A 22272-nucleotide genomic window follows, 5' to 3' on the forward strand; every position below is an offset into this window, starting at 1 on the left:
TGAGGCTGGGCATGGCAGCTCATTCCTATAATCGCAGTGCCTTGGGAGGCCCGGGTGGGAGGATTACTTGAGGCCAGGCATTCAAGACCAGCCTCAGCAACCTAGTGAGACCCTGTCTCTACAAAAAAATAAGTAAAATTAGCCAGGAGTGGTGATGTGCACCTGTAGTCTCAGCTACTCAGGAGGCAGAGGCAGGAAGATTGCTTGAGCCCAGAAATTGGGGCCTACAGTGAGCTCTGATAATGCTACTGCACTCCAGTCTGGATGACAGAGTGGGACCCCATCATAAAACAAAGTCCTTACTGATACTTGTTAGACCGAATGAAATGTAAATCTTTGAAATGCTATTGTCAGGAAGAGAGAACACTTCTTTGAAGTTGAAATATCCCATTGTCTTTGAGAGGCAACACGCAGCCTGTTTTAAAGGACCTCTTATCAGAGACATTTTCTGAAAAAAATCATTTAAAAGTTCTTCCTTTTCTGCTTTTTCCACCTGAATTTAGATAATCATTATGTTGTATTACCTTTTCACTTACAGTTTGGTTTGTTCTATGGCCAAATTTAATCATAATAGCAAAATTACTAGAAGTAATTCTAACAGAAGCTATCTATACTTTCAGTAGTAATGCTGAGAATCACCGCTTTTCTTTTAAAGTGTGCTATAAGTACATTGTATTAAATAAACACTGAACTTTTCTCAGACTTACAGGAGAAATTTTAAAAGGAGAGAATTAGAAGTATAATCAGAGCCAAACAGATTGCAGAAGATTTTTAAAAAAGTTTATATGTGGCTGGGTGTGGTGGCTCATACTTGTAATCTAGCACTTTGGGAGGCTGAAGTGAGTAGATGGCTTGAAGTCAGAAGTTTGAGACCAGCCTGACCAAAAGCGAGACCCTGTCCCAATTAAAAATAGAAAAATTATCTGGGCATTGTGGTGGGCACCTGTAGTTCCAGCTACTTGGGAGGCTGAGGCAGGATTGCTTGAACCCAGAGGTCTGAGGTTGCTGTGAGGTAGGCTAATGCCATGGTACTCTACCCAAGGCCAAAGAGTGAGACTGTCAAAAAAACAAAAACAAAAACAAAACAAAACAATTACTTATATTAAATAATGATTACGTATGTTTACATTTTTACTAGCTAGATCTCACACTACAAGTATTTTCTGATCTGAGTTTTGCAGTTATTTTGTCTAGAACACTGCATAGCTGTTCATCTCATTCATTATTGCACTCAGCAGTTGTTGTTCCTGCCTCTGCTTAAGCTGGAGACCCCGAGATTGAGTATTAGAGCTGGAATGAAGGCCTGACTCTGGGGTTTGGAATTGCCATTTATTCTATTGCAGAATGCAAGCCCTCACAAATTTTGTGAAGTGCACTCTAAAGACCCGGTTTTGTTCTCAACTGTGATGACACTATAATTGATCAAATATATTCTTTCAAAGAATCATAAATTCTTTTTGGAGTTTGAGGAGATGTCATGTTCATTTGTCAACATGTCACTCCAGGGACACAGGTGCAGCAAATTTATGGAGGAAGCACCTCATGCTTCTCCTGAGCCTCATAAATATGAGGCAGAATTGATTGAAAACGTGTGGCTTTAGATTACTCCTCAGATGGAGAGCAATTAAGATCTCCCTGTAGCAAGCATTTCCCTATGATTCTCAGGTTTTCTTGTAGCATAGGCAGGGATCAGGTCTGAGGGGGACACCAGAGTAATTTTTGGAGACCTGCTGATGTCTTCTGAGAAAAGAATACTAAAGTATTTCTTCTCTGGCAGAGAGACTATTGTACATTTTTAGTCAAGTGCGTGATTAACTTTGACATTTGGAAATGGAACTTCACGTAAAAATAAGCATGGTACTCCTGCATGTTTAATTAAGATGTTTAGTTCCTGTCAAGACTGATAGTTTTTTTTTTTTTAACCCCCCTGTGAAGGGCAATACGTTCTCAACTTCTGAAATTTCGGAAACCTGTATTTAACCTTTAATCGTCACTCCATTTACATAGAAATCTGATTAACAACTTTTAAAGTTCATAAGCTCCTGGTAAATGCAATTAGGACCTCTTTGGAGTTTGTTATGAAGAGCTGGCATTTTAAAAAGACCAGGGCCTAGCTACTGCTGCTGTCTTCTCCATAGCAGGATGTCTTAAGCAATTAGCAGAGAACATGAGGTACATGAATTGTGCTGTATTGCTTCTGCGTGAACACAGTTGATATTTAAACAGCATGCTCTCTTCTTTTCTATGACTTGCTTTATGATATGACCTTATTACTGAGCGGTAGAACGGGGCCAGGATAATTAGGTGTACCTGTGGCCATTTTCGTAAGTACCAGAGTTAGGCACAGTCCCCCACCTCTCAAGTCATGTTTACAAACATTTGCTCTCATGTCCTGTGGAGTCAGGTTGATCAGCCTTCTGCAGTGGATTTGTTGCATCTCTCTACAGGGTGTGGTGGTCTTTGGTTGAGAGTTAAACTTTGTAGTTATTGGAGAGAGACGTCGCAGGTGTGCAACTACTTTGTAAACCCTTAGGCATTTGAGCTGTTTAGCCATTTTCCTTGGGTCTTGGGGGCAGAAGGAGGAGTTAAATTTGTTGGAGCAGACATGTGTAGCATGCTTTACAAACTGAGCTGTGCTGTGATATATAGAAAATGGGGGAGGGTAAATAGTTGACAGCTGAAGTGATCTTACTGGCTCAGGCATATTCTTTCTTCACTTGGTGATAGAATTGGGTTCTCTGATGGATGCATACAATGCAGTTCTCAGGTACTTTACATATACAGGACACTGCTCATTAGCATTTAGAAGGATGACAAGAGAAAAATAATGAAACGAAGAATCCACAAAGACAAATCAATAAAATATATTGCATATAATTGTGCTATTAAAGAATACTTGAATCTTTAGATATTTTTGTACTGTTTGAAATTTGTATGAGCCTATGTTTGCTTTTAAATAAAAGATCAAAATAAAGCAAAGAATTATTTGCAATAAGAGGAAAATAAATAGGAAAAGCAATCTAAAATAATTAAATTTGATGCCCAGAAATATTGGTGAAATAGTTCTCCATTTTTGGACCCTGGAGTGTCTATATTTACTATAAACTTACTTAAACCAGTAGCAAAGTTCATGTGATTAACCTTTAAATTACAGACTAACCTCAGGTATATGTGGTAGGTAAATGAAATAGTTTAATCCCAGGTTTTGAATCATCACATAACCTTTTAGTGGAAGTAGTGGATAGTAATCAGGATAATTACAGACCGACTAGAGATCTAGAAATTATTTTTCTGGCAACAAAACTGGTAATGTAGAAGCACATTTGGTTTAGCCAAGCTGTTGACAGGTATTTTTCATCACTTCAGTGTCTTGCTCAAGAAATTTATACACACAATCACCTTCAGATGGAAGATTTTGCTTATGTTGTAGACAGAATCTTTCTTATAGATGTAAGCATTGAAATGCTCACATGCTTTTAAGCATTGAAATGCTTAAAAAAATGAGTGACGTTAAGTTATTCCTTCAGTTATAAAGGATTTTAATAAGGTACTTCAGTTTGACGTGACTATTTGATAGTATAGGATAGTATTAGACAGAGTGCCTTCTCCTCAAGTCACATTGGCAGGTTAAGAGATAAGTATAAGAAAAGGTAAGTAAATAGCACTATCTATTTAATTGCCGAGTCCAGGTAATAATTTTCTAGTCTAGGAATTTAAAGGATGTGATCCGAGAAGATTTTGTGCACGGGATAGGAGCCGAATGGGTCCTTGTAGAAGGGCAGGATTTAGGCATGTGGGAAGGAAGGTCTTTGCAGATAGGGATATGTGTATATTCAGGACAGCAAGTACCTTACTGAATTTAATAAGATCCTAAAGAGGCTTCAGTGAACTCAGTTGAGACGTTCTTTGTGGAGTTCTTAACGAAAGGAACTACCTTATTTACCTCTGTGTCCTGGTGCCTTGCACCTTCAGTGCCTCCAAACCCATTATCTCCTGGTTTTCACAGCATTTTCCTTAAATCCCAGTGGGTAGCTACTTAACACAGTTCCTGGCACTCAGTAGGTATAAAATAAATCTTAATTGAATCTTAATTTGCATTTGTAATCCCTAAAGATTCCATTTTGAATGAACTATAAGCAAATATCATTTCTGTAAGTGTGTCAATATCACATATTACAGATAACCAATATAAAAGAGTCTTTAGTAACTGAACTGCTAATTGAAAATGCTGGGTCTTAGCTACTTAATTGCATCAACTATCTCCAGAGAGTAATTTGGGTCTTTTCCAAGATGCATTAACTCTTTCAGGTCATTAGGGTAGCACTTATCTCATTGGAGCAGAAATGTAATAAATGGTATTCCTATGATGTGAGTAAATTAATGGACCTCATAGAGCCTGAAGTTTCACCTTGGGTGTTGTAGTGATGCTCCGAGGAGCTCATCTGTGAATGTGAAACATCAATAAGTAGCTGCCCTTTGGAGCATCTTGCTTTCAAATTTAGGTAACCTACTAGGAAGCACCTCCTTTGTTTAAGTCGGGGAGCTGGATGTTGACAGAGATACACAGAAAGGCAGGGCCTGAGCTAAAGGCAGCAGAGAAGCAAATAACTGTGAGATGAAATCCTTGAGAGATGCCCACTGCTGGGTGGATTTTAATTAGAGGGAGATGGTATGGCTGACAGGGAGATAGGTGGAAATCTCCCACAAGGCAGGAATTGCAGCTTGTTTGCACAGGACGCTCATTCATGTTTATTCTCGCAGTATGTATATATGAGTGTATAAATGTGCTCAAGTATATGTGGTCAACATGAGCCACACCCATCAGAGGTGTTTCCTCCAGTTTTCACTAGGTGCCATTTTTTCTTATGTACGAATAGGAATTATTAATATCTGGCATTGACCTAAAGAGACTATAGTAAGGATGTGAGCAAAGGAACAAAGCCAGCATCTTTTGTAGATGTGCGCACTGGTTACCTGATAGCCTCAGTTTGAGTATCAGCCTACTGGTGGTGTATTGACCTCCGGGTCAAGAAGAGGATAGGAGTGATTTATTCTACCCATCTGCATGTCACACATTTACACATAATGGGAAGATAGAGGCAGCTAGTTATCATCATAAGCCTGAGGAAAAGTGATGTAAGCAGAACACTCCAAAAAGAACTTTCAAAAGAAGAAGACAGTTAACACCTTCAGCAGAAGACACAATTTCAAAGCTACAGCACCGACCTCTCTCTTCTTATGCATGAAATTGGCGTCTTCTCCAGGCAAATGGATTCTGATTAGTAATATCTTAATGAAATAAAAATAGTCTGTAAAAATCAATTAAAGTCTGCTTAGATTCACTTCCTTCATTTTACTCCCCACACTTGATACCTGGAAGAGGCAGTTAACTAGCAGGAAAAAAAAAATAAGATAAATTCAGACATGACAAAAACCTTTGAGAGTTATTTAGGAATTTAGTTTAATCAGCTAGTAATTTTGAATAAATAACTAGTTGCAACTGACCCTACAGAGGTTGATCAGGGTTGAGTTGTGAAAGGTGCTAGATGATAGTGAGGAGATAGAAGTTTGTTTTATTTTATTTATTTTATTTTGAGACGATCTTACTTTATCACCCTGGGTTTGAGTGCCATGGCATCATCATAGCTCACAGCAATCTCAATCTCTTGGGCTCAAGAGATCCTCATGCCTCAGCTTCCTAAGAAGCTGGGACTACAGAGGCCTATCATATCACCTAGCTAATTTTTCTATTTTAGTAGAGATGGGGTCTCACTCTTGCTTAGGCTGGTCTCTTAACTCCTGAGCTCAAGTGATCCTCCCTCCTTGGCTTCCCAGAGTGCTAGATAGAAATTTATTTTAAAGGCGAAGAGAAAGCCATCAAAAGACTTGATCAGAGGAATGATAACGTTGAGCTTGCCTGGTAACAGGTTAAGGTAGAATGTCATGAGTTGGAGGCAGAATTACCATTTAGGAGATTGTCTTAATAATCTCTGTATAGTAGAATAAGGATCTGATTTAGAAAGATAAGTGTGGGAATTAAAATATTTAGAAGAGGAAATAGACATAAAATGTGTAGTATAACATTTATAGGATTGGGTAGGTGATGTGGAGAACAAGACTGAGAAGAGTCCCAGCTAAGAGTCCCATATATTTGTGCAAATTTTAATCGTAGGTGATAAAAAAGATGGTAATGGCATTAACACACACACACAGAGAAATAAGGAGCCCTTCTTTTTCCCCACCTATCCTGGCTTTGAAGAGTTTGCGTGGCCAGGCTGTGTTTGTTGGAGCCGTGTCTCAGCACTTCCTAAACACCTGCTGTGCTGCTTTCAGCGGCTTACTATGCTGGGATGTGGAAACCCAGAGGCTCTGCAAGCAATGACAGCACACCACGGAGCTCTGGAGAAAGCAAGAGGGAGATTCAGGAATCATCTGAAATGTGGAAATAAAACATGGAGGAGAGAAGGGTGAGCGGAAGGACACTGAGTATTCAGGCAGTTAGGGTGAAGGACGTGGTGGCCAGGCCACACTCACTGACCCAGAAGAAAGTATTCCAAAAGTTTGGAGAGTTAATATTAACAGAAACCTGGGTTTAACGATTGAGGTCTTTATTGTAGAGCAGAGGGAGAGAGGAAAGAAGAAGAATGATAGCTGTGAGAAGGTGATGAGGATTTTATGTATTTATTTATTTACATTTATAAAGTAATTGCTGTGCAATAGGCAGTGTTCTAAGTGATTTCCAGTTTTAGCATATTTAATTCTGGTGATAGCACTATGGAGTAGATAACATTATTGTGTTATAGATGAGGAAACTGAGGTTCTGAGAAACAGAGAGCTAATGTCTTAGACATATTGTTCCTGGAAGGAATTAAAAACCAAACCAACAATAGTCTGTTAGGCACTAAGCATTTATGTTATTTCTTTTGATTCTTATATTAATTCTATGAATTAGTTTCTGTTGTTACCTTTATTTCACCAAGAGAGGAACTAACGCTTGGAGACATTAAGTGCAGACAGTCCCCGAGTTACAAACTTTCTTTTTACATACAACTCACACTTAGAATGGAAGCTGGTAGGGTAAGTTTCTGCATTGCAAACATGCAACTTATGTACAACTTGCACTTATGAATGGAGGCTACTATAGGTAATAGGTAAATGTGTCTGTTCCAACTTATGTACAAATTCAACTAAAGAACAAACCTATAGAACCCATCTCATTCATAACCCAGGGAGTGTCTGTAACTTGGCCAACGTGACACAGCTAATAAGTAATTGAGCAAATTTCAAGCATAGTCTTTTTATATTTCTGTATCATCCACTCATTTTGTAGTTGTAAGGCAGGAGCCTCTATTTTAACCTGCTTCTCCAACTGATTCCTATATTTAGGCCAGTCTTCCCAGAAATTTAACCAACTGAGAAGGAAGAGGTATATATTTGTTGGGAAGAGAGAAAACATTGTGGTCAGGGTCACCTGAGCTGAGTTGGTCACCTTAGAGAGGGTGGTGAAAAGGGCTGAGGAGTAATACAGTGGAGGTGATTGGAAGTGGGGAGACTGAGAAAGACTGTGTGATGATGGAAGGAGTCACTAATGTGTCATGCTGAAACAGATGAGTCTTAATACAGGATAAAATTAATTCATTATAGAATTAAATACTAGTAGCTGAAGTTTTTGTAACAGTATAAGAAAGTCCTAGAGTGTGGTAGTCAGCATCGATGAGAAAAGTGCTATAAACAGAATGTGTGGGTGAAATGGGAGAGAATGTATTGGAGCTAAAGTTAGGAAGTGCCTCTGGCTGTTGAGATAATTTTTGCATCTTTCCCTAACATTGTCTGTTTACTAAGAGTGAAAATCGAAATAATAAACCATCAAAATACTATGGGGTCCAAAATACATGCAGGAAAAGCTCACAGAAGTGAAAGGAGAGGTGGAAAATTCAACTGTGGTCAGGGATTTCATTACTCCTTTCAGTAATTAATGGAGAAGCTGGACGAAAAACATGGAAGACTAGAGCAACCTGTCAGCCACCTTGACTTAAAACTGACATAGCTGGTGTACTCTGACCAAAAACGTCAGAATGAAGATTATCTCAAGTTCACAGTGATTATTCTCCATGCAAGACCATCTGCTGGATCATCAAGTATTTTGAATTTAATACATTCAAAAGGATTGTAGTTATACAAACTCTATTCTCTGATCACAAAAGATTTAAAATACTAAGAAGACATTTCGAACTCCTCAGATACTTGGAAATAAAACAATACACTTCTAAAGGCAAAATGTGTGAAAGAAGAAAGACCTAAAATCAACAATCTTATGTTTCTACACCAAGAGCTAGAAAAAGGAGAAAAACTCAAACCCAAAGCAAACAGAAGTTGGAAAATAATGTTTAAAGTGAAATCAATGAAATATCAGAACAATAGAAAAAATTAATGAAACCAAAAGTTGGTCCTTTGTAAAGATCAAAAATTGATAAACCTTTAGCTAGACTGAATGACAGAATTTACCCAAATCAGGAACGGATAGAGACATCATTATAGATGCTACAGAAACTAAAAGCATTATAAGGAGATTATTGTAGACAGCTTTATGCCTATCACTTAGTTCGCTTTAAAAACTTAGATGAAGGGCGGCGCCTGTGGCTCCGTGAGCAGGGCGCCGGCCCCATATACCGAGGGTGGCGGGTTCAAACCCAGCCCCGGCCAAACTGCAACAAAAAAATAGCCGGGCGTTGTGGCGGGCGCCTGTAGTCCCAGGTACTCGGGAGGCTGAGGCAGGAGAATTGCCTAAGCCCAGGAGTTGGAGGTTGCTGTGAGCTGTGTGATGCCACGGCACTCTACGGAGGGCAATAAAGTGAAACTCTGTCTCTACAAAAAAAAAAAAAAAAAATTAGATGAAATGGACAGATCTCTAGACAGAAACAAAGTACCAAAACTGACTAAAGACAAATAAGAAAATATGAGCTGTCTTGTAACAAGTAAATTAGTGCTTAAAATTTTTCCTGCACATACATAAGCTGCAGGAATGTTCTACCAAACATTTAAAGATGAAATAATATTACCCTTTGCAAACTCTTTCAGAAAATAGAGATGAGGCAACAGTTTCAATGCATCCTAGTAGGTAAATGTTACCCTAATAACAAAGCCAAAAATATCACAGGAAACTATAGAGCAATATCCCTCGTAAATATCAATGTAGCATTCTTGAAAAAAAAAAATACTAGCAAATTGAATCTACCAATATATAAACTGCATTATAGCCTAATATTAATTGTGATTTATTAAAGAGAAATTTTCTGTCTATACTGAAGTTACAGTGTACCTTTCCTAAAAATTAAAAGTTTAAGTTTTCCATAGTGAAAGAACTACATCTATTGGCCAGTTAGCTGTTTCTCACCCTTCCTATTGTGTATTTTGAGTTGTTGCATAATTACTTTTGAATAAAAGATTTGGTTTTGTTAAAAATCAGTTATTATACTGTATTAATAGAATAAAGGACCAAACCCACATAATCATCTCAGTAGACATAGAAAAACACTTGTATTGATTTTTTTTTTTTTAAAGGATTATTTTCAACCTTACCAAAGGCATCTCTGGAAAAACCTGCAACTAGCATAAGAAAGAAACTTTTTGGGTGATAAAAATATTCTAATACTCTTGTGGTGATGGTTACATACCGTATACATTTACTTAAAGTCATTGAACATCATAATGGTTGAATTTTAAATTGTATCTCTGCAAAGTCATTTTAAAGCTATTGTAGGTTAAAATTAGATTATAGATACTGGAGGATATACGACAGAGTGCTGGTAACATTTTTTAAGCTTATAGACATACACTTAGCAGTCCTAATGCAAATTAGTTAATAAATCATGGAAATCTCATCAATACTATACCTGTTCATGTTGTGTATTTCAGGGTACACATGAATATGAATATTCATATTGTTCACAGGGGAAAATATTCCAAACTGAACTTACTGTCCTCCTAAACCTTTCTGCATTTCTGATTTTCATTCATGGAACCATTCTTTCTTTAACTTCTCAAAGAGCGTCTTTTAGTCACTGTTTTCATTTCTTCTCTCTTTTTTTTTTTTTGTGCTCTTAGAAAATGGTTTTTTTTATGGCAGAATGGTTATATTTTGTTCATTTTTAAAGTTTCATTTTAAAAACTTTTTTCCCCTTGAACTATCTTGGTAGATTTCTTCTTCCTCTTCCTCTTCCTTCCCCTCCTCCTCCTCCTGCTCCCTTCATAGTATTTTCTTAATCATTTATTTTTGCCCTCAACCCATTGTCTTCCATCCAGCCCATTATTTTATATACTTCCAAATTAATCTACATAGAGTATATTTATCACCATTTCATTCACATATTCAAAACGTTTTCTTCCTCCTCAGTTTGCAGAACTTCCGTTTGTGAGCTTGCTATTAAAGATCCTCTGAAGTTTGTCAGAGTGCCACCTTTGCAGCCTTAACGCTCATTCTTCATTTCTGTGTCACCTAAAATATTTGTTTGCTGAAGAGGCCCAAAATTTCTCCGCTACTGTCTCTTTGCTTTTTCTGTTCTATCTGCCTTTCTTTCTTTTTTATTTATTTATTTTAATTTTTTTTTTTTGCTATTGACACATTCTGAGACTCTGTTTATGTCCTTACTACAGTGCCATGATCTCGGAGCCTTTTTTCATTGTCCTAATTAGGAGCAATCGTGCCTTCCTATAAATGCTTCCAGTCATTTCTTTGTCCTGGTGGTCTACCATTTTCTCCTTTGTACTGTAATCATGCACATGTGAATCTATTACTAGATAAGCAAACTGCAGGAAAGATTTATTTTTGCAGCCCTATTTTTATACCTAGCACATTTTATATGTTAAATAAGTACGGTAGAACCTCCATAGTTGACCACCTTTCTACATTGACCACTTCTTTCAGTTGACCTAATTTTCGCAGACCAGACTTGCACCACATATATTTATCAGTACAGTAGGCCGAGTTCCCTATGTTGGCCACCTCCATATGTTGACCACTTTATTATAGTTCCTTGGGTGGTCAACTTACAGAGGTTCTCCTGTATATATTTAAATGAAGATGAATGATAACACATCTTGTATTCTTTGCTAAGCAGTACTCTGATAGGATAAAGAAAAGAAGGCAAACATGAACACTCTGACATCAACTTTGGTGGTCAGGTGTGTGATAAAGGATCAGAAAACATGCACACACTTGGAAGTTTTTGGTTTGTTTTACTCTGAACACTAAGGTAATGACTATCAACAAGACCGTACTGGTTCTAATTGTACAATTGCCATTGACAATGAGTATAATTAAGCAGACAGCCACTCCGTTTCTCAAATGACTGTTTATTTTCCTTTTGGTTTCTTTTACTGCAGAATGTTTTAGTCCTTATACAATGGGGAAATTAGATTGCTTGTATGGGAAAAATTACTTCTTCTGTTATTAACATTCCATTCGTTAGTGACCATATGGGGAGAACCTGATAGTTTTTAGTAATTTTAAATGGACGTCTAGATTTTAATATATTGCTCTATTATTTCAGTCTCTTTGTTGTAATAGTTTCGAGAATTAAGGTGATAACTTGAACAGTAGATTGCAGTGATTTTGCTTCTTGTACTGCTCTCTTATTTCTTTCTAGACATTCTCTATCTAGTAAGACTGGGCTCCCCTCTTGCTCCATGAAAACTGGGAGGTGTCCTCTGGGGAAAGCAGAGGGACCTACTTCTGTTTCCTTTCTGTGAGAGAGATCATAGCTGCCAGTTTCTGCCTTATTTGGTTTCTCTCTAGAGCCTTCACATTCTTATTTTTTCTGTATTTTTTAACTTTTACAATTATCAGTGTAAGGGCTAGACCAATGAAAACTACTTTGACTTGCCTGGAACACAAATTCTTGAGTATCTGCATTTTAAAAATGCAAGTTTTTGAAAGCAATAGTATTTAATATAGGCACATTTAAAATATTGCCCAATTGAAGTTAAGTCTTGGTTCATGTTGGAGCTCAAGGTGATTTTTTTTTCCCCCTCACCTTATTATTGCTCCTGTGATAAGAAGTGGTCTAATTTTCAGATTCATCAAGGAGGACCAATATAGTATGACTTTGATATAAATCATTGAATATAAGAAATTATTAGCCATGAGAATTGAATTTGTAATTTTACAGATTGAAATCTGTGCAAACTGCTACTCCTGTTTTTATGAGATATCAATAGTCTTCAAAAACTGTGTGTGATATAAATGTCAATAGATGTGTATTGGTATGTATTTACCTATCATAATAAAGGAATAAAAATTCCTTCAAGCTATCACAAGAAAAATATAGTAGAGACTAAAAAGAGAGATTATAAAACCGAAGGGTAGACAATCTAAGACCTTATCCACAATTGGATTTGAGACCCATAAAACTATAGAAATTATTTAGCTTGTAGTTTTTAAATCTTTCTCTTGTGGGTCTTCTATTTCTCTCTCTTCATCTAGTAAATTTTTTTTTTTTTTTTTTTAAGGAGGTAGAGTTCTCTGTATTGCCCAGACTGGAGTTGTGTGATTATAGTTCACTGTAACCTCAAACTCTTGGGTTCAATCAATTTTCCTGCCTCTCAGTTCCTGAGTAGCTGTGACTATAGACATGTTCTGCTATGCCTAGCTAATTTTTAATTTTTTTTTTTTTTAGAGATGGTGTCTTGCCATTTGCCTAGGCTGGTCTCAAATTTCTAGTCTTAAGTGATCCTCCTGCCTTGGCCTCCCCAAATGCTCAGATTACAGATGTGAACCACTGTACCTGGCCCAATACTTCATTTTCTTTATTCAGATCAGCTTTCTTTGATTTTTCAATGCACATCATAAAGACTGTTACCCCAGTGAAGTTCCATCTCCTCACTTACACTGACTAGTAGAGACTGTGTCCCCCCCCCCCCACGTTCCTGGGAAAGAGAATTTGATCATTAATTGGGGGTTGGCTGTCCCCGGGTGGACATCTCAGCTATGGCTGAGAGGGTGGGATCACAGAGCACACAAGCATGGCTATTGGAGTCTCGTATGTAGTTTGGGAACAGTTGTTAGATGAGGAGTGGGTTTTTGTAAGTTGGGAAGTTACCTGATGAGGGGGATCTACAACATTAAATAACTAGGACAGTGGTTCTCAACCTTCCTAATGCTGCAGCCCTTTAGGGTATCTGTTGTAGATTTTTGCTTTGTGATGACTTCTTCTTTTTCTTTCTTTCTTTCTTTATTTTTTTGTGGTGAGACAGAGTCTTCTTGTCACCTGAACTACAGTGCAGTGGCATAATCATAGCTCACTGCAACCTCAAACTCCTGGGCTCAAGGGATCCTCCTCTCTCAGCTTACCAAGTAGCTGAAACTACAGGCAGGTGCCACCATGCCTGACTAGCTTTTCTGTTTTAGTGGAGATAGGGTATCACTCTTGCTTGGTCTTGTACTCTGAGTGCAAGTGATCCTCCCACCTTGGCCTCCCAGAATGCAAGGATTACAGATGTGAGCCATTCCACCCAGCCCCCACGAGCCTTTACGTTAGATTGATTTTATGAGTAGGACCTGTTGGCAGTAGTTGATAAGCAGTTGTTTTCTCTTGCTGTGATGGTCTCAAGATTAATTGTGGCTGTGGAGATTCTTTGCAGGTCAGGACCTATTAGTTTTCTATGGCTTCTCTTCTACCTATCCTTGGCAGGTTTATTACAGTGAAGGATAAGAGTGTGGACGCCCAAGTCTGTGCACCACGGATCACTTTGAAGCTCCTGAAATTCTCAATGTTTTATTTCTTTGCCTATATTCTGAGAATTTACCTGATAAAATTTTGTGCTTTAAATGAGATAATGCATCTAAAATGGATTAGTACCTTTTGTGCAATATATTATGGCGTTGCTACTAATGCTACTGCAGAACACTGCAGATTCAATTGTGACTAAAGAATATAACTGATTAATTTGATTCCCAGCTTGACTATTGTTGGTGTATATGGCTGGCATCTTTTGGGAAGCCTGGATGAAACTGGAAATCATTCTTCTAAATGAAATGTCGCAAGAATAGAGAAATAAACACATGTCCTCAATACCAAATTGGAGCTAATCAATCAACACTTAACTGCAGATGTGGAAGTAAATCTCAATGAAAATCAAGCTGGTGGGTGGGGAGAGGAGGGATGGGTGAATTCAGACCCATTTGATAGAGTGAACAGGGTCTGGATGAAGGGCACACTTATAACTTTGACTCAGTCTGTACAAAAACAAAGTATGTAAACAAAACATGTATCCTGTAATATTCTGAAATTAAAAAAAGAAGAAGATTACTGATTAATTCACTCAGCACAGTGCCTGGCACATACTCTATAAAAATGTTCTCTTTGCCTCATGTTCAAATTCTTAACACACCCTGTTCCCTCTGAGTAGGTTAACAAGTAGACAACTTTCTGCCTGTAATCAATCTTTCTTCAGATTTCCAACTAGGAGAATGAATGACTAGGTGAACATACTTCTGAATGTTAGAATGAGATTTTAGTATTTGATTTGCATGGTTTTAAAATTGTTTTTAATAGTACATTAAAATGTATGTATTAATCTGTTTGGTTGTACAGATGCTGTTGACTGAGTACTTGGATATGAAAAATACTCGTACGTCCTCTGAACCATCAGCTCAACTAAGCTATGCCAGTACTGGACGAGAGTTTGCAGCCTTTTTTGCCAAGAAGAAACCTCAAAGGCCAAAAAACTCTCTTTTCAAGTAAGTGTCGCTCTGCTGGTAAGATAGTAGATGTCAAGAACTGTTAGATTCCAAATAGTTAGATTCCATGACTTTCTACTTTATCAACCGACAGCCATTACTTTCTCTAGCTAAATTAGATTTTAAGTAATTAATAGGATATGAATATGTGTTCAGTTTTGGTTACTTTTGTTTTCTGTAAAGTGAAGTGGCTCTTTTGGAATGTAGTTAACTAGAATATCTTGAACTCTTAATAAAAATTTCTGGCACTTGTCTGGGGAGTTTTATATAAAATTAAGGGAAATGAAACTCTCCAGTTGTTTCTGGGGATTTTTATATGAAATAAAAGGAAATTTAATATGTCAGGCTTGAAAAAGCCCCAAGTGCTAAGAAACAACCTTTGTTAATAAAGTTATGCAAATCTTCATTGCTGAATAATATTGGGCTTTACATGGTTTGATGTTTAATAAAGGAACAATCTGGAATTTTTTTCTAATTACTATGTTAGTTAACCCTACCAGGCCATGTGTATCTCTTGGTAATAGCTAATGTTATTAATATTTACATAATAATAATGACAGCATTGACTGAGTGCTTCCTAGGTACCAGGCACTTGTTCTAGGTGAGTTACTCAAAATATTCTCAATTAAACATAATTTTAATTCAGATTACATTAAATTTTAGCAGCAGCAGCAGTAATAGGTAATGTTTGCTGAGTATGTTTACTAACTGCTAGTCAACATATTGAATCATTTTCTTGAAGTATCTCACTTGTTACCACACTTGTTACTCATTACGACAACCTGATAGACAAGTGTTCTATTTTTAATCTTCTTTTACAAATAAAAGCATTGAGACACGAGAGGTTAAAAAATTTATGTAATGTCACATAGCTAGGAGCGGTATTTAAATTCTGGTGGTCTAACCTATGAGTTCTTTTGAAGCATTTATAGTTATTTTCGAAGTTGTATTTGTAAATATAACTGTGTAAAGTGATTACAGAAGTATTATTCTAGTATCATAAATTAATTTTTTTCAATAGCTGAAGTTGGTAGTATCTTTCAATGGTTCACTTTCAAGATTTTTTTAAATTTTGAATTCATAGTGTTTTTAATACTTAAGGAATGTTTCAATAGTTTAGATATCCTATTCATAGGATAGGTGCAATATCAGTTAAAATACTTTAGGCTGCAAGTAACATAAAATTGCAAATAGGATAGATCGAACTGTAGGAAAGTTACTGTCTCACACAGTAAGGAGTAATGTGGAGTTTCCTTTATTTAGTATTACACTATCATAAAGGACCCAGCTCTTTCCATATCTTTGCTTGTCATCCTCAGTGATGTTTTCTGTGTGATTTTGAGGTGTTTCCATCAGTTCCAGTCCAGTAAAGATGGTAATGCCATTGGAATAGCATGTGATTCTTCCTACAAACCTCTCTCTTTTTATTATGTAGGCTTAATTTTTTAGAGCAGTTTTAGGTTTACAGGGAAGTGAAGCAGGAGGTGCGGAAAGTTCCCTTCTATTCTCTAGTTTCCTCTCTTAACACCTTGCGTGACTGTGGTATCTTTGTTACAGTTGGTGAACCAACACTGAGAGATCATTATTGACGAAAGTCCTTAGTTTACATTTAACGTTTACTCTGCCTTGTACACTTCTAATGCTTTTTTATGTCATGTATCCACCGTTAAGACTGCCGTACAGAATCCTTTCACTGCTTTAAACATCTGTGCTCTGCATGTTGAGCCTTCCACCCTCCCTGACCATGGCTACCCCTGAGCTTTTCGTTGTCCACATAGTTTTGTCATTTCCAGAGTGTCATGTAGTTGGAGTCATATAGGATGTATCCTTTTCAGACTGGTTTCTTTCACCTAGCCTCGCGCATCTGAGGTCCTCCTTGTGAGGACCATGGCCGCTCATGGCTTGTGAGTTATTTCTTTGCATTGCTGAATAGTGTTCCTTGGAGTGGCTGTGCCACAGCTTGTTGATGTGTTCACCTTTTGAAAGATAGTTTGTTTCCTTCCAACTTCTGGCAATTATGAATAAAGCCTACTGTAAGAACTCACATTCAGGTTTTTGTGTGGACTAAGTTTTCCACTCATTTGGGTGAATATGTAGGAGCAAAATTTCTAGATCATATAGCGAGATTACATTTAGCTTTGTAAAACAGTATCAAACCATCATTTGAAATGACAGTACCATTTAAAGTATTTTTAAAATTAATAATTAAGTCTAATTATCTATTAATCTTTCCCGCCAGTATCAAAGTTTCTCTGCAAGTTCCCAGTAGGTTCTAGGATTTGATCTTATGCCTATTCTTACAGCAGTCACTGGCATGGGGAAGCAGACCACCGTGGGTGTCTTAAACCAGGCAGGTTCATCTAGTTTCCAACTGACGAGGGAGCTACTTTGCCTGAGCACATGGTTCGGTAGAGAGGGAACAGGGAAGCAGAATGCCCAGATGGAACTGGGGCTATGCCAGCCAGCAAGAAAGATAGCCCGAGGAAAAGGCGATTGATAGAGACACCAAGACCACCCGAGATGCTTCCTAACCAGGCCTTTCTGTTCTGCACCCTCCTCTTTTTTCTACCCCCTTTCCCTTGGTAGTTAAACTTAAAATTCTAAATCTAGATTCATTGTAGAAAGCAGGCTTCGGTGTTTTTAGATTTCATGTTTGTAAAACATTTTCCCAACTTTCAATCTCAGACCATGTATACATTTTCAAACATTTAGCCAATGCTTCCGATGTTGTGGTATTGAAAAAAAATGTCTATACGTTCTTGGAAATGAATAAATTGCTTTAAATAATGGTTTCACTTTATTATTGTTGGGCAATAATAAAAACTCATCATGGCCATAGAATTAGGCTATTATTCCAGTTTGATCTGTCTCTAGTCTTGGTTCTATCACTAATGAGCCATGTGTATCTGGGCAGGTTTCCTGTCTTAGCAGGCCTCAGTGCTCTTGGCCATTAAATAAGGAGAGAAACAAAATATTCTCTAATGCCTCTCTTTTATTGTAAAAGTATATCAATCTGTGACTTGCTGCAAACATAAAAAGAATTCCTGAGTAGCAGAAATACATCAAGTTAAAAAGGATTAAGGTTTTGGCGAGCTGTAATCTGTTCTTATCACATCTGTGAAGGACTTTATTACCCTCTTTAATTGCCTCCAGCCAAGGTTAATTAAGTACGTTTAAGTCCCTCTTATTGTACAATGTGTGTCGGTCTCTTCTTTGCTCGAGAGTTTATTTTTTTCCCTTGCCGTCTCTGATCAATAGCTGTCAGCATGCTTTTTGGAGGTCAGTGGCTTCTTTTCTGCACTTGACTGGCAGGTGGCACTTTTGAAATACTGCACACTTTGCCTTCTCTCTGGCTCTTAATGCCCTCTTAGTTCTTGGCAGGGTGCAGAGAGGGGATCACGTAACCCAAATGTTTCCCTTGCAGGCTGACATTCATCTTGGTATTCATCTTCTTGTCAAGGAAAGGATAAAGAAGGCATAATTAAGAAAATGATGGTGCTCCTTCCTTGTTGCCAGAAACCTAGCCCATTACCCCTGTTGCTATTCTGTTGCTGCTTATCCCTTACAAGGATTCCTCCTTCTGTCAGCCTATTATCCTGCCTTGGAAAATCTCAGGTTTGAAATGGAATCTCTTAATACATCAAAGGATTTACAGCTTGATATAGTCATAATTTTACCTAGTCTTTTTTCTACCTGCATGTTTCTGTTAAGACTAACTTATTTTTGTTTTTTCTTTATTGTAATCACTGTTTTAGCTTTTAGAGACCTGTTCTTTATCATGAGTGTATCCCCCGTGTTTCTGATCTTTGGAACAGTTACTGGGTAGGTGTGAACAGACATTCTGCAATGTGATATTTTTGAAAGTGCTTTGTGTGGTAGGTCAAAAACTGAGCAGCCACTTAGAAATGATATTGTTTCTCAAGACATCTTGGGAGAACCCCAGATGCCTTGCTTCTTGGTTGGGTTGTTCAGCAGCATTTCTGGTTTCTAGTATGCCCTTTGTACTAGTCCTCTAACTAACTGGGGGAGCCAGAAAGGCAAGAGCTCTGCTCTGAGGAGCGGGTACTTGGCAGCCGCTGAGGGATTTTGAGCTATACGGTAGCATACTTAGAAAAGCTTTATGGAATGCTCTTGGTGCCGTGTGTGCAGGGGTTCTGGCAAAGGATGACGGTCTTCTGAAGGCAAAAGGAAGTTGGGGCAGATGACAGTTGTACCAGTTGAGATGGAGAATAAGCAAAAGGTCAAAGTACTATAGTGGAGGAGTATTAGCTGGGGATATTGCTCATAAATCAAGGTCTGTGGCCACTGTTCTGGGCTCTATCATGGGATAGCCAAATGTCTTGATCGCGGAACATCAGGGAGTATCAGCCCAGAGTGGAGTACTTGGAGACTACATCACTGGATGTAGCTCACTGTCTGTTCCCTTGTGTCTCACCGCAGGTTTGAGTCATCCTCCCATGCCATCAGCATGAGTGCTTATCTGCGGGAACAGAGAAGGGAGCTGTATAGTCGAAGTGGAGAACTGCAAGGTGGGTGATTGGACTATTCTGGACCAATTAATTTTCTGGAGGAATATCTGAAGCATTGATTGTATGTCAGCCTGTGGTTTGCATTCACAAGATTCTTTCGAGAAGACAAAAATATAATGACATGATTATTTGATTCTTCTAACATTTCTTCGCATTTACTGCCAAACAGCTAAAACTCTTATTGTGGCCATAGGATTTATAGACCTGCTACCATTCGTGTGGGAATTCAGAGAAAAAAATAGATGAAGCCAGGTTCTTCTTGCTTAGATAGCAGACCTGAGTCCAACCCCAGGCTAGGAGTATTCCAGTCTTCTGTGACTGCTATTGTTACTTTGAATAGTTGTTTTTGATGCCACCTGGAATATGGTAGAATGTACATTTGCACTTCTCCAAATGCTAAGATTTGGAAAAGGGCAAAAGCCTTATTTAAACGGAAGAAGGCTGCCTTTTCTAAATAGTATGATATAGTCAATATAACTTTGATATATAGGATATTTGTGTGGTTACCAAAGAGTTGTAATCTGTGGAAGAAAATACTTAAGATGATAAACTATAATATAAGTAAATAAATAAGACCACTAACATTTCCTTCTGTAACAAAAAGATGCTGATCATGGTAGATGTAATCAATCAAGAAAGATGTGTGAGGCTAAGTGTGAGACATCCTGGGTGTTGGAAAGGGATGGAAGTTGGGTACAAAAGAAATATAAGATAAAGCCTTAAGTAAGATCTAGTTCTGAAAGTGAGGCATGTACACGTGTGTGCTTCTGTGCATACACACACACACACACACACGCACACACACACAGTCCCCCCATATCAGTAAGTAAAACACCCAAGTGAGTGGTGTGCATAAATTGCTAGAGGAGTTCAGAGTAGGCAGTGATTATTTAAATTATTTTAGAACTCTGGGCTTTTTCCATGAGGAATAGGTATGACTACTTTGACCGTCTTTGCTGCATTAGAGTCATTTGGAGCATTTTGCAGTGACTAGTCCATGCAATCAAATGTTTAGTTTTTTTTTTTTTGTAGAGACAGAGTCTCACTTTATGGCCCTCCGTAGAGTGCCGTGGCCTCACACAGCTCACAGCAACCTCCAACTCCTGGGCTTAAGCGATTCTCTTGCCTCAGCCCCCCGAGTAGCTGGGACTACAGGTGCCCGTCACAACGCCCGGCTATTTTTTGGTTGCAGTTTGGCTGGGGCTGGGTTTGAACCCGCCACCCTTGGTATATGGGGCCGGCGCCTTACCGACTGAGCCACAGGCGCTGCCCTCAAATGTTTAGTTTTTAAGACTCAGAGTTCCACATCAAAACATCAGCCTTTCTGGATTTAGACTATTGCCTAGTCAGACCTATCTTCACCTTTGTTAGTAATCTATTAACCTGTTGGGTTTTCTAAAGATTGTTACACTCTCTTATATTTGTGTCAGTAATAGTTCCAAAGCCCATAGATGTGGTAAGTAGTACAAGCCTAGAAATATGTTTAGGATATTAGGTAAAGGAGATTAGCCTACTGACATTTTATTTCATATTAAAGCATTATCATACATTCCGGAGAATGTGTGATATGCATCTCGGATTCCTGATGTATAGGAGTACAGAGAATGGTTGTAATTGGAACAAATGAAGGGGTGGCCCACTCTGTGGTCAGACAAGAGAGGAGGAGGAGGGTGCCCCCTCTCCGCCATCCTGTTCTAGCCGGCTGCTACCTACCAAAAGAATACAGTGGGCTGCAAAGAGTGGAAGGAAATATGGAAGCAGAATCTTGTAGGAGCCAGAATTGTACTTGAACTGCTACTGAGGAGTGTAGCAGATTATCTAGGGCTAGAATATCTTCTGCGTTCACAGTGTGCTCATTTTAATTTCTCTATAGAGTTGACTTAAAGGCGCCTCTATAATTTCTCTCCTACTGTCCTGGAGTATAGAACATAAATTTCTTCACTGATGGCAAAGCCTTCTTTTCTTCTACTTTAGGTTGAATTCTGATTATTTTTTAAAAATAAATAAAGATTAATATTATTATTTTTTTTTGACCAGTGTTAAGTTCACAGTGAAATTGAGCAGAAAGTACAAAAAATTCCTTTATACCCACGTCCCCACACGTGCACAGCTTCCTCGAGTATCGACATCTGGCCCCACAATGAAGCCTTTCCCTTGGCACTTTAGGGTGAAAAGCTAGAGCACATGATCAATAGGCCAGCACTGCAACTTGTCACTCACTCGAATTCAAGCATCATTAGTCAACAAGGGTAAACACCTAACAGCAGAGTCTTTGTGTTTTGTTAGCCAGTAAGAATGGTGAGCACTCTGTGCTGTGGCCAGGGGAACGATTTTTAGTCCCCGCTTGCTCAGTGGTCTACAATCTCTTGAGAGACAGTAGAGTGAGGCAATGCAGGTAGAGGGCTCTGGGCCCAGACTGCCTGCATTTAAAAGGCTGGCTCCCCGTCACTGGCTTTGTAACCTTGGGAGATTTGTATAACCCTGTGCCTCTTTTTCCTTTTCTCTAAATGGGGATAAAAATAAGAGATCCTACTCCACGAGGCTTTTGTGAAAGTCAGGTGAATTAAGCTACGAACGGCATTTTAAAAAGCCTCTGATGTACAGTGAACATTCTGTCTTTCTTCTTTCTTTTTTTTTGAGGCAGAGTCTCACTTTGTTACCCTGGGTAGAGTGCTGTGGCATCACAGCTCACAGCAACCTCCAACTCTTGGGTTGAAGTGATTCTCTTGCGTCAGCCTCCTGAGTAGCTGGGACTACAGGTGCCTACCACAATACCTGGCTAGTTGTTATTATTATTATTTATTTTTTTGTTAAGAGACAGGGTCTCGCTCTTGCTCAGGGTGGTTTTGAACTCTTTAGCTCAAGCAACCCACCTGCCTTGGCTGCTCAGAGTGAGAGGATTATGGGCATGAGCCACCAAGCCTGGTCATTTCTTCTTAAGTATTAGACTTTCTAGCATTGCACTGGGACTTCAGAGTTTAGGCACAGATTCCGTTTATTTTGTTT

General features: G+C 38.4%; 1 protein-coding gene across 2 annotated transcripts in view; it reads left to right on the top strand.

Moving 5' to 3' along the window:
- EXOC4 (exocyst complex component 4) overlaps window positions 1-22272 on the top strand; it is an 849353-nt gene that overhangs the window by 211266 nt on the left and 615815 nt on the right. For both annotated transcript variants that reach the window (XM_053608803.1, XM_053608804.1), the window contains exons 8-9: window positions 14592-14737; window positions 19178-19266. In XM_053608803.1, coding sequence (XP_053464778.1) covers window positions 14592-14737; window positions 19178-19266 — 235 coding nt within the window. The remainder of the gene's footprint in view (window positions 1-14591; window positions 14738-19177; window positions 19267-22272) is intronic.

The sequence above is a fragment of the Nycticebus coucang genome, chromosome 11, assembly GCF_027406575.1.
Source record: "Nycticebus coucang isolate mNycCou1 chromosome 11, mNycCou1.pri, whole genome shotgun sequence".
Taxonomy (NCBI): Eukaryota; Metazoa; Chordata; class Mammalia; order Primates; family Lorisidae; genus Nycticebus; species Nycticebus coucang.